This window comes from Lichenostomus cassidix, chromosome 2, assembly GCF_008360975.1.
Source record: "Lichenostomus cassidix isolate B80296 chromosome 2, HeHo_3.0, whole genome shotgun sequence".
NCBI lineage: Eukaryota > Metazoa > Chordata > Aves > Passeriformes > Meliphagidae > Lichenostomus > Lichenostomus cassidix.
The window spans coordinates 16971957-16984371 of record NC_139482.1 but is presented as its reverse complement, the minus strand read 5'-3'; the positions used below and the strand labels follow the sequence as shown (position 1 = coordinate 16984371).

Genomic DNA, 12415 nt, shown 5'->3' with positions numbered 1-12415 from the left:
ACTTTTATTTATGACATGCTGGTAGAAAAATAGGTAATGAAATAAAATTTAAAAAAAACCACAAAACCACACAAACAGAAAACCACAAAAAAACCCCAAACCAACACAACAACCACTAAAACCCCCAACTTTTTGTTTTTGAAAACTAGCATGAAGTTCAGCTTTTAAAGCAGGAGGAACAGTACAGCATGCCTGATTGCAAGCACAGAAATTGCTGCACTGGTTTGCATGCACTAAGGATAGAAGCAATAGAGAAATTTATGGTAAGGGTGGGGAGGCACTGAGCAGGCTGCCCAGAGAAGCTGTGGATGCCCCATCCCTGGAAGTATACAAAGCCAGATTGAATGGAGCTCTGAGCAATCTAGTGGAAGGTGTTCCTGCTGATGACAGGGGGTTGGAACTGGATGGTCTTTAAGGACCCTTTCAACCCACACTGTGAATTTAGTCAGCAGGAGACACATTTTAGAAAAACGGACACAGACACACACACAAAAAGGGAATAAATACTATGCAGTTTAACATGCAGTTGCATGTGAAACTCTGTCAAATCTTTATTTAAATCAATACAGGGTATTGGATAATAAAATTTTACTGTAATATGAAAGAGAATAGAGCAATTTATGGTGCGCTTAAAATCACATTTGGCACAGAGATGTTGTAAAGTGCAAATAGTTGGAGAATAGAATGTACCAACATTAAGCATCACATATCCTTGTCCTCTTCTTACACCTTTCCTTAGGTATGAGTTTCAGTCAGAGGGCAAACACTCATGTAATTTTTACAACATTCCGGAGTTATCAAAGTCTAGATATTTTTATCTGGCTAATTTACTCTCACCTATTCACAAATTAATAGTGGAATGAAGTGGCCTAAAATTTTTCTAGGGTAAGGATGTACTAAATATTTCCAAAATGGGATTGTACCTTGGAGGAAAAGCCTTTGCACTTATGTGATGCTACTACATGCCTAAGAAAAAGCTCTATAATAGGATGGCTATGAACTTGATCTTATTTTAAAAACATTTTGAACTTCAAAATTATGTTTATTTAGGGTAAGGTTTTTAACACATATCAATTTAAAACTAATTTTCATGTGACAAGCCACAGTGAAGTTGGAAAGAACATCTACCCAGTAGTAATGGCCAAAGCACTAAGCTAGCCTGAGAGGCAGAGGTGCCGCAATGAGGTTAAGTATTGAAGCAGCATCTCCATTTCACTCCTATGGGTAGCTTATTCAACTCTATATGGGAGTTGAATTAACCTCTTTTACATTTCTTTTCACTCTACAGTAGGTAGTATAAGAAGCAAAAAATATTTTCAACCTTGCTGCAAATCTCAGACATGCATACTAGACATTTATGCCAATGAAACATATTAAAATAACTATATTCTGAATCAGCATTTTCTCAACAGTTACAAAACACATTAAATGGTTTTGGTTGGAAGGGACCCAAGCCCCCTGCTGTGGGCAGGAACACCCTCCACTAGACGAGGTTGGTCAGAAACCCACCCAACCTGCCCTTAAACACTTCCAGGAACAGGGCATCCACAACTTCTCTGGGCAACCTATTCCAGTGCTTCACCACCTCACAGTAAAGAACTTTCTAATAATAACTAATCTAAACCTCAGTTTAAATCCATTGCCCCTTGTCCTGACACAACACATTCTTGTAAAAAGTCTTTCTTCATCTTTCTCATAGGCTCCCTTCAGGTGGAAGGCTGCAATTACATCACCCCAAAGCCTTCTCTTTTCCCGGCTGAACAATCCCAACTGTCTCAGCCTTTCCTCACAGGAGAGGTGCTCCACCCCTCTAACAATCGTGGGGGCCTCCTCTGAACTTGTTCCAACAGGTCAATGTCCTTCCTGTGCTGGGGACCCCAGAGCTGATGCAGCACTGCAGGTGGGATCTCACCATAGCAGAGCAGAGCAGAGCAGCAGAATCCCCTCCCTCACCTGCTGCCCACAGTGCTCTGGACGCAGCCCAGGACACCTTTGGCTTTCTGGGCTGGGAGTGCCCATGGCTGGGTCATGTCCAGCCTCTCACCCACCAGCACCCCCAAGCCCTTCCAGACAGGGCTGCTCTTGGTCTGTCCATCCCCCAGGCTGTGCTGATCCCGGGGGTTGCCCTGACTCAGGGCACCTTGCACTTGGTCTTGTGAAACCACATGAGATTCCCATGTGCCTGCTTCTCGAGTTGTCCAGGTCCCTCTGGATGACATCCCATCCTTCAGGTGTGGCAATACCACCTCTCAAGCTTGGTGTAATCTGCAAAAATGCCAAGGGTGCGCTCAACCCCACTGTCTGTGTCATTAATAAAGATACTTAATAATACTGGTCCCAGTAAGGACCCCTGAGAGACACCATTTGTCATCCATGTCTATTGGGATGTTTAGCAGCATTCTAGTTTCCATTCCAGTGAAGATGAACTCATCCAAAATTACTCAGTAGATCAGAAAATGATAATTTGCTGTTCTCTAGCACGGAAATTGTGCAAAAATTAGAAGTGAAAAAAATGTGTGTTAAACACCATGACTGCTAATATAATCACTGATAGAGCAAATAGGATTTTTATTAGTGTAGAGAACAAGTGAGACCATTTCTGGGTAAAAAGAGTAGACTGTCACTAGACTAACTTGCACAGTTCGAGAAAATAAAGAGCATTTTAAGGACACAGCTTTTCTTTGGACCTGAGATAGAAATAGCAGCTTTCTGAGAACCACAATATCCTGCATTTAGTAGCACATGGAAAGTAGTGAAGCCTGCAATACCACAGTAGGCTTATCTGTAAAGCTGGCAGCTTCATCATCCCCTAAGAACATGTGCTTACCTAAAGAAGAGTTTGAACACACAATATCTTGCCTAATTTTTTCAAATAAATTCATTTCTCCCATAAAAGATATTACAGCTACCTACTAAAGTTTGGTCTGAGCAGATTTTTCATTTCTATTAGTAAATTAAACCCAAAATTTAAATCTCCCTGCTTCTGAACTGCCTTTCTGAAAAGACTAGTTCCTCAGTAACTAGGCAGTTCTTCAGTAACCCACCATGATCCCTGCACAAATCTGCTGTAAGGAAGCTTGATGGAAACTCTGCTTGAATTTTTGTTTGTGGTGCAGGACACTGTGCTACTTACCAGGAGCTAAAATCATCCTGATGTTGAGCTATTCTCAGAAGCGGGTTAGTCACAAAATACTGCTGCAAGAGCCAACTCTTCCTGGCTGAATTTCTACCATAATATGGTCCTGGCCATATCTACTAGTTTTAATAAGCAGAAAGTGGTGATAAAAATAGACACACCACAAACTATTTTAAATGGCAGTAATATGTCACCTTGGAAGACATTTGTACATCTCCCCCCAGTTTCCACTTTTACACAACTCAAAGTATGTACTGTAAAAAAAAAACTTCAGTAAGTGTATGTACTGAATTAATTCTATCTAATGAAACCTAAGAATGCAAAAAACCCAATTGGTATTGATTTAAATATAAGGGAAGTAAAGCAGCTGCCAGCTCCAAGGTATGTCTTCATTCCAAGAAAGATCCTTTCTTTCAGAAAGAAGAAAGAAAAAAACCAAACCAAAAAACCCCAAAAAAACCAAAAAACAAAAACTCCCAGTGATTTTCCATCTGAAGAGTTAAAGAGCCTTTAACTGAATTTCAAAGCAGATCTAGGGTTTTATCCGCCTGATTAAGTATGGCTTTTAACAAGTAAAGTTGTAATTAGGCATAATGATAGCAGAACAAGCAAAGTTAGAATAATGAATATAAATTCTAACTTAAGAAGTGGTCCACTTTCATAACATTTCATGCTCTTCCTATTCAGAGAGGGTTATTTCCCGTTCAAGGTGCCAGAGAAACCCCAGCTCTTTCTACACAGCACCTGTACCCACACCAGAATTCCTTGCTAGGAAGACAGCCACAAGTACCATGCTGGCTCAGAGGGTGCCCAGGCTCTAGAAGCACCAGTTGTTAGTACTTCTGGAACATTCAAGAGGTTTCGTTCCAAGAAGCTTATAAGAATTCAATCCCATGTGGTGCTATGCCAGGAGGCTGCAATGGAGAGCTACAATTTTGTTCCTTCTGAACTGCTCAGCTGCTACCAAATGCAGTACAACTGACATGTGCAGGGCTTCTTTGAACTTTAATCAACATTTCTCTAAAATATGAGAAATTAACATTTCTTTAAAATATGGAAGCAAGTCACATAAATAAAAGTTCATGGGAAATCTTTGTCAAAACCAAGATAGGAGATGGTGTAGAAAAGGTTGGGGCTTGACTTCACCAATCTTGACTGACTTGAACATGACATTTAAACGGTATGCGATTAGAATACTCCCAGCAAACATGGTACATAGCTAAATCAAGAGTCCAACATTGATTTTAGGCAGAGTATTAAAAAATCCTGCACAAAGATCAGTTACATGCCTTACAAACTCGTGCTAATCCTTAAAGAAAGATTGGCTGGGTCTAAAGAAGAATCGAAAATTACACTGGATACTGATGCATCTGGTAAAAACAACAGTGAAAAAAATTGGTAACACTCCCATTCAAAATGGAAAATGAAATGTAAGCAGCATATGCCAGCTAAGAAAGCACTTTTTAATGTCTTAGCAGTATTCTGTCAGAAGAAAAGAATTATTGTTTCTTTTGTGTGATTCCATTCTCTGAGGAACACAAAACTTCTTCTCTGTTTTTTTGGTTACTCACATTCAACTAGCAACAGATATTACAGATAATGCTAGGGGAAGAAATCACTGCTTCAGATCCACAACAGAAGACATTGCTAAGATATTGTACCTGTAATTCCCTTAACCTAATAAGTAAAATTAAAAAAAAGATGGATCATTAAAAGGAGTTATTTTTCACATAGATGAGTTTGAGAATCAAAATTCAGAATTCAGTATTTTCTAAATATTTCTTACACTAAATTCAAGAGCACACACAGTGAGGTATAAATCACCTCCTGTGGAAAATGATCCACAGATATCCAGACTACAAAGGATTAAATCAGCCACAACAAAAGAAAATCCAACCCAACAACAACAGCAGGGCAAAGACAACAGAGGCATTGACTGCTTGAATAGAACAGAAATGCTTTACCACACTTCAGCAGAAGACACTAATTCATCATACATCCAAAATTCAATAAAATGTTTTTTCTACTATTTCCAATCCTTCCTTTAGTTCTTTTCCTCTTCAGCCCCCTTGCCATAAGCTCCCTGTAATTCCAACCCTGTTTGTGTCACAGCACACAGGCAAATTTTTTGTCTTCCCAGATTCTGCTTCCACAAACCCTTTCATTCATATCCACATTAGCATCTTTACTTGCAAATCCACTTCTTGTTATTGCTATCTTTTCACCTGAAACAGCTTTCATCTATTCCCCATCGGTCTCAGAAAGCTTTCACCATACCTATTCAGCTGAAAAAATTATTTTTTTCCCCACAAATCACCCTTATATGGATTTGCATTTGTATTCTCTCTTTACTGGATTCCAAATACGTTTTATATTAGAGAAGTAAAAATATTTGAAGGGTGTTGCAAATGCTAGTTGTCCACATATGTAACAGCAGAACATAATACGGAGTGATAACCAGATGCAGTTATGTAACACAGACTTATCCAGAGGGTTAAGGAAAACTCCAGAAAAATGTTACATCACAGTAGGCTTTTTTACATTCATTCTCTAGGACCCCCAAACAAAACCAAATTTTTTTTTTCCTCCACTGAAAAATATTTCTACTTTTACCAACCTAAAGTTATTCTAGATGAGAAAAATCTCCGATGTCACTCAAACTCAGGGTTTACAGAAATATCAGTCAGCTACCTGGCATGGTGTTCTTCATCACCTTTTTAGGACAGAAGAGCATTTGATGTACACTGAAATAATTTAACTCACCAATAAATGGAATTGAAGCCAAAGAGTCACCAGGTGGGCTGGAACTTGATGCTTTCCTTTCCTCTATTCTTTTTATGTGGACTTCTCTCCGAGCATCGTTAGGTAACCAACAGGTAGTGTCTGAGGCTGCCTCTTGGTCATTTACAGCAAGAATGTAGGACTGATGCCTCAAAGGCTGGGGAGTCTGGTGGCCAGAAGGTGATTTGTCCCGCATGACCACCATGTCTTTGTCATTTCCCTGAACATCCACTTGCAGACTTTCAGACTCACGAACATCTTCCCTTTCAAAACCATGAATCTTTTGTCTGATGAAACCATCTACATTGTCAGAGGTAGTTGAACACTCACTTGTTGGCTGAACAAGTTTGGTGGAAGCTGGAGACAGAGAGGAGGGCTGGATGGTTTTACCAGGTTCTGTTTTGTGATCTGGGGCACCTTCAGCTCGGATCCTTGACTGTTGGTTTAACAGACTGCTCTGATGCAAGTGATTTACTGTTCTTTGGTCTTTGCTGGCAATAGCATCCAGGCCCTGGTTAAGGGGAATTGATGGTTTTGCTGCATAGGGAGCTGAGTTCTTCAGAGAGCTACTTTTAGAACTTCTGGCTGGTGCAAGAGACAACCTCTCTTGAGAAACAGCTGCAGGTTTTGAAACTCCCCCAGGAGTTTGCAAATCACGAGAAGGCTGTAACATTTTAGTATCTGGTGAAACTTTCTGAAAGTGAGAACCAGGCAGAGAAGCTCTACTACCTGTTCTCCTGTTGTCTGAAATATAAGTGCTCGGAGCAATAGGAAAATTTTGACCACGAAGGGACATATGAAATGCATGTTGTCTAGATCTGTCATAAATACCTCGCCGATCATCTTGTTCAGTAAACCCTGTCCATTTGTAAGTCTTTCTCCTATCTCCATTTGCATCTGCAATCATATTGTCAGAATGAAAATTTTCTAGCACTTCACCCTGTTTGCTGAGATAATCCCACGACCGAGCCCTATGATTTCTAGCATTGACCGAAGGTGAAGTTAGAGTATCTTGTGAAGCACTTCGTGGCCATTCTTTCATCAACACAGGATCTTCAAGCCTTTCCTGGGATACACTTCTCTGCCGGATCTGGACAGACTGCGGAACCCTGTCATGAGAGGTGCTCCTGCGCCGTACCTGAGAAGCAGTGCGATTTGGCACCACCTGATTATACTCAGTTGTGTTCTGAGAAGCTGCCCTTAAACTATCTAACCTCTCCTGTATTGTTCGGGAGCCATACATGTGCATGCGCCTATTATCAATGTACTCCTTGTAGGTTTTGTAGGTCTTCCAGTCTATATGCTGGTGGGAGGTTGGAGAACTGTAGTGATTAGTAGAGACTGAGGGCGACTCTGCGGCTTGAGTAGAAGGTCGAGTGCTTGGGATGCCTTCTGGACATACTACATAATTTGAAGCTTTACCTGCTGTTCCAGTTGTATCAACTGGTCTTGTTATTGGAGTCTGGGGAAGTACAATGGCAGTGGACACCAGAGATGGTGGTGATGCTGTCCGTGCTTTTAGACTGGTTTGGTCTTTTAAGCCGTATCTTACTTCCTCTGTCCTGTGTGACGGACCGGCATGATTATTTCTGCAAGATGGCAAATCTACAGCCTTCTCAGAAGGCACAATAACAGTCCTTACAGTTTCATTGCAAACGCACACGGCTGTATTTGATTTTGCAATGTCTGTTGGTGATGGAGGCACTTGTATTTCCATTCTGTAGGCCCTCTCTGGCTGTGTCAATGCCCTGACTGGTCTACTGACTTGCTGTTTCCCCACTGAGAAGTCAGAAGGTAGCTTGTCTCCAGCTTGTGCCTTAGCAGAGGCTGTGGATGTCAGGCGTGGATAACATATTGGTGGTGGTTCAGGGATGTTGTGGGCATTACCACTGTAGGCTTCGTTGCCTTTCAGGTAGGCATCTTGGGAATATGCCTGTGGAGAGAAGATTAAGTGAGTATTCAGTAGTGAGGCAGATGGAAAAGTTCGTCATCTAGTATCTGCATGATCAAGCTTCAGGCGAGGGGAACACAGGTTCAAAATTCATACTCCCTCTAATTTCAGACAAAATGTTAGTTAAAAAGATAAAAACAGCATTCCATTCCCTTAGTGAGCAGAAACAGAACAAGCAACACCATGAAATACGTTCCCTCCCTCAACAATTAAAAAACTGAAGTGATGACCAATTCTAGGAAATACTGCAAGTAGGGCACTGAGGCAGGTTTCTCAAAATCCATGAGCACAAGACGCAGTATTTTTCTCTCCCTTAATATTGCTTTCTAACATGATACTTCACATATTCTTCCTGTTTAAGCCTCCCATTGCTGGAAACTGGAATTTCACAGCAATCGATAGGTTAAAATGCTGCATAATAAATTCAACTAGTACTAGAAAATTCTCTGTTCATTTAGGGTATAAAACGACTCTGTTCACTTAATACAGTACATGCGAAAAGTACAGAAAAATAAATACACACACACTCTCTCTCTCCTCTAAGGTGCCTTCTACATAAAAGCTACTGTTCCTAAATATATAATGAATAAATTGCAGCAGTAACATATTGTTGCGAGCCAACACCCTGTAAGTCATATTTTACAGGAAAGACAGCAAGTACATGATACACAAATTTTACTGCAAAAAATATTAATGATATTTAGCACTTTAAACTTTGAGATACAAATAGTATGAAAATTCATACATATCCACCACGGACCACGCACTATTGAAACCCAAACTGAAATCTCTAATTTCCTTAGTGCACTTTGCATCTTCATGCACAAGAACCTGACTCCTAAGAAAAAAAATGGTTATATTACACTTACTATGTTTATGCAGCATTTGTCATTGTGAAATTAATAGAACGTTCAAAATAATAAATCAATGAGAAGCATACAGCATACTTAAGCAATATTCTATTACTGAAAAACTTTAGCATGACTTTGTTCAGTTTGAACATAATGAAATAAAGAGCCAATGCAGAGCCTGCCAATATAACAGAAGATTGAAATAATTTCTCAGGGCTTTTACACGCTTAGGCGTGGTATCATATCACAGCATTTCCTGTTCAAATCATAACATGCTCAATTCCAGTATATCAATGTGCTCTGTCTTAACAGCAGACAGTTATAAAAGCCCAAGTGCAGCCATAAAATTAACACAGAGCAAAGTAGAGAGGAGGGCGAGGCATTTACAATATTGCTGCAATGTTACACGGAGCATTAGTGAAGTGCAAAACATTAAAGCATACCGAGAGAAAACAGACCAAATAATACAGGCACAAACCACAAACCAAGAGATCAGCATTATGAAGAAAATTCAGCTCAGACTATCTAGCTCATTTCCAAACTTGCTGTTTCATATTCTTGCTTCTCACAAATCATTAAGAAAAACATGCCTTACAAAACCATCAGAGAAATGGCTACTGTACATTTCTTACCAGTGCTGTGACATCCTTTGTAAACTGCAGCTGGCAGAAAACAGGAAAACACAGTAAAAACTGCTTACAGATGTAAAGACAGAATTATCTTGTCATATTGATGTTGACTACAGCAAGCTAAAAATACAACTACACTGATTTCACTGGAAGGTACCAACAGACATAAAGGGCAGTAAAGCATAAAAAATAACTTCACCCTCCTTGTGAGCATGTCCATCTCAGGCTTTTATTTGCTCATTACATTTATCCTGTGCCTTTACAGAAAGCAGAATACATTTGTGCCATTTTGCCTTGGTGCATCCTTACAGCTGCCTGCAGAGAGCTCTGGCTCTGTGCAATGAGACTTCCCTTCCACTACAGCAACATTACTGTCTCTCATTTCCCTGGGCTGCTACCATCCATCCCTGCTTCCTGGTGACGAAACAACGGCTTTATTATGCATTTAAAACAGCACGCCCCTTCCTCACATATATCCGAGCATGACCACAGACTGTCAGCTGACTGCAGCTGCTTTCACGCTGTACATCTGAAATTAGAGGAATGATGCTGCAGAAACACTCTCCTCATGTGATTTGTAATTTTTTTTCCTCCAGTCATAGTAAAAACCAGGACAGGCTGCCACTGACACGTTTAATGGAGGGAAGAAATGTACAAAGATAAAACATTTCTAAACCTTTAAATAAATGGCTATTTAAGATCTCGATGGGCTTTAAGAATTAAATAAAATAATTGGAAGAGATGCTGAAGATCCAGCAAACAGATTAAGTGAGATCCTTCTGGCATGCAAGACAAACAAAAAATATACTGCCCCCTGATCAGAAAATAAATATCAATTTATACAGCTGATATTCCACCTTCTCTGGGATATGCAGACATTAAACCAACAGAAAACACTCCCCATTTATGTTTTTGTAAAACATTCCCCTAACAAACAATGCTTCATTGACTTTGACAGCAGAAAGGCTAAATTTCAAAGCTGGTGTGATCTGATTGCAGCCAAAGACTACAAATGAGTATAAAACCAAGTTCTCAGCTCTTGAAAAAATTTATCACAGGTATTATATCCGTCACCTTCAGAAGACAGCATTCCCAGAGGGTCCAAAATGAGATCTGCTAGGTTTTCTCCTCCCCCAAAAAAGTACACTTCCATGATTGCAGGTATATTGAGACAGACAGACTGCCAGTTCTGTGTAAGACTGGTAGTGGAAAAAAGGTTTTGATGACAGAAAGCATATTTCTCCTTTATACTTCATTTCACTCACTACCCAAGAAATCACTGAAACAAAGCTGAACATACTTCCATGAAAGAGAAAGTTAATAGATGGGACCATGATATTTCTACAAAGAATGTTTGTTATCTTTGTTTCATAACTCTGATTAAGGGCCTACAGAAAATAATACAACTTACAAAGAAATGCATGGATCTGTCCTGAATAATGCCATGCTGAAGGATGCATTATAAGCCTTTTTACTACAAAATATTTTAACTGCTTTAAGCACAAAGTGATAAGATTTTTAGAAGAGGTTTAGAGACTAAGAAATGTGAAATACACCAATATATTTATTAGTTCATACATAGCTTTGACATTAAACATATTTTGCAACCACAGAAAATACAGCTTGAGTGTTACTCTCTCTCTTTAGTTTCCTTAACAATAAATCCTGTGAAAATGCTACCTTAATCTGTATGTGATTGCAACAGGATACAGTCATAAAAATGTCATTAGGGTATGGCTGAATTTTAAGTGTTTATAGTCTTAAAAGAAAAACCAAATCAAACAATATACAACTTAGAAAAAAAAAAATTTTTTTAATATCCAGCTTAGTGATGCTCCTGATTAAGACACCAGCCAAGCCATTTCAGTTTCTACAGAACTGGCTACTCAGCAGTTATTCGTAAGTCCCAACATGATCCAAAAATCAGTCTTGATGTTTTATGAGCTCCTTCCCACCTTCTCAAAACAACAGCAGTTTTAAAAGACTACCATACAAATGCAGCAATTTAGAGCGACATTACCTGCTCTGATGGATAACAGCTCTGCAACAATTACTAGAAGAAAATTGCTGCTCTTACAGTAACAACTCAGTGTGTTTCCAGTTATTGGGTACCACTTCCTCCCACCTTGCAATCTGGTTTTGTTTGCATGAAGTTTGCAAACTCCTATGGTAAAGTATTAATTTCTTACTGTGAATTTGTAGAACCATTAAGGGTTTAATGCCTAAGGTAATACATTCATGCCAAATGTATTACCTTAGGCAAAATAAAGCATTTTAGAAGGTATTTCATTAACCACCTAAACTTCAGCTGAAGTGTTTTGGTTCCACATTTTCCCTATTGATTTTATGCCATTAGATGCTAGAATAGTAACAGCCAAATGCCTGAGGATTCCTCTGGGAAAGAATCATGGTGAAACCCTGTACTTTCAAGAGCTCAAACTGACCATATCCTACAGCCCTTAGCCCAGATCCATGAAAACATGCAGCCCTATATTTCACTGAGGGTGGCTGTGCTTCACTACACTTCACTACAGGATGAATAACAACATTGATTTCAACAAAACTATTCACAAAATTGGTGATAAGCATTTTGATGAATCAGAAGCTAATGTGCCCAACTCCTTGGAAGACTGAGCTCGAGGCATTTTTCTTTCATTCTCCAACTGGTTTGGCTTCAGATTATATTTCTTCACTACTAGACTATTCTCTTCCCCAGTCCCAACTTAATTCAGAGTCGTCATGGGTATGGGAACTGCACAACAGAAAAGGTTTTCAGCTTTCTTAAAAGGAAAATTTTCTAGTTACAATTTGTTCTGGGAAAAATGTTAGTAATACAGCTCAAGTGCTTTCATTTTACTCTGAGACACCCAAACACTACAGTCAGATAACATTATTTGGAAAAACAAAAACCACACACCCTTTCTTCCCAAAGGCAGTGCAGTTTTAGTACAGAAATTGTAATGCCTTAGGCCCAATAAATTTTATTTCCAAATACAAGCTGTGTAAGAGACATTATTGTAAAGTCTAAATTGTGGTTAGGAGGGTTGATGCAAATGGTATTTTCCAA

The 12415-nt window shown here is 39.4% G+C and overlaps 1 protein-coding gene across 5 annotated transcripts in view; it reads right to left on the bottom strand.

Annotated features, from left to right (window-relative positions):
- The window catches only part of ARHGAP21 (Rho GTPase activating protein 21), a 114246-nt gene that overhangs the window by 23861 nt on the left and 77970 nt on the right, over positions 1 to 12415 (bottom strand). For 4 of the 5 annotated variants that reach the window (XM_085050511.1, XM_085050512.1, XM_085050516.1 and 1 more), the window contains 2 exons: positions 9352 to 9381; positions 5900 to 7850 (listed from right to left, as the gene is read on the bottom strand). In XM_085050511.1, the coding sequence (XP_084906637.1) occupies positions 5900 to 7850; positions 9352 to 9381 (1981 nt within the window). The remainder of the gene's footprint in view (positions 1 to 5899; positions 7851 to 9351; positions 9382 to 12415) is intronic. The other variant, XM_085050515.1, reaches the window with a different exon arrangement.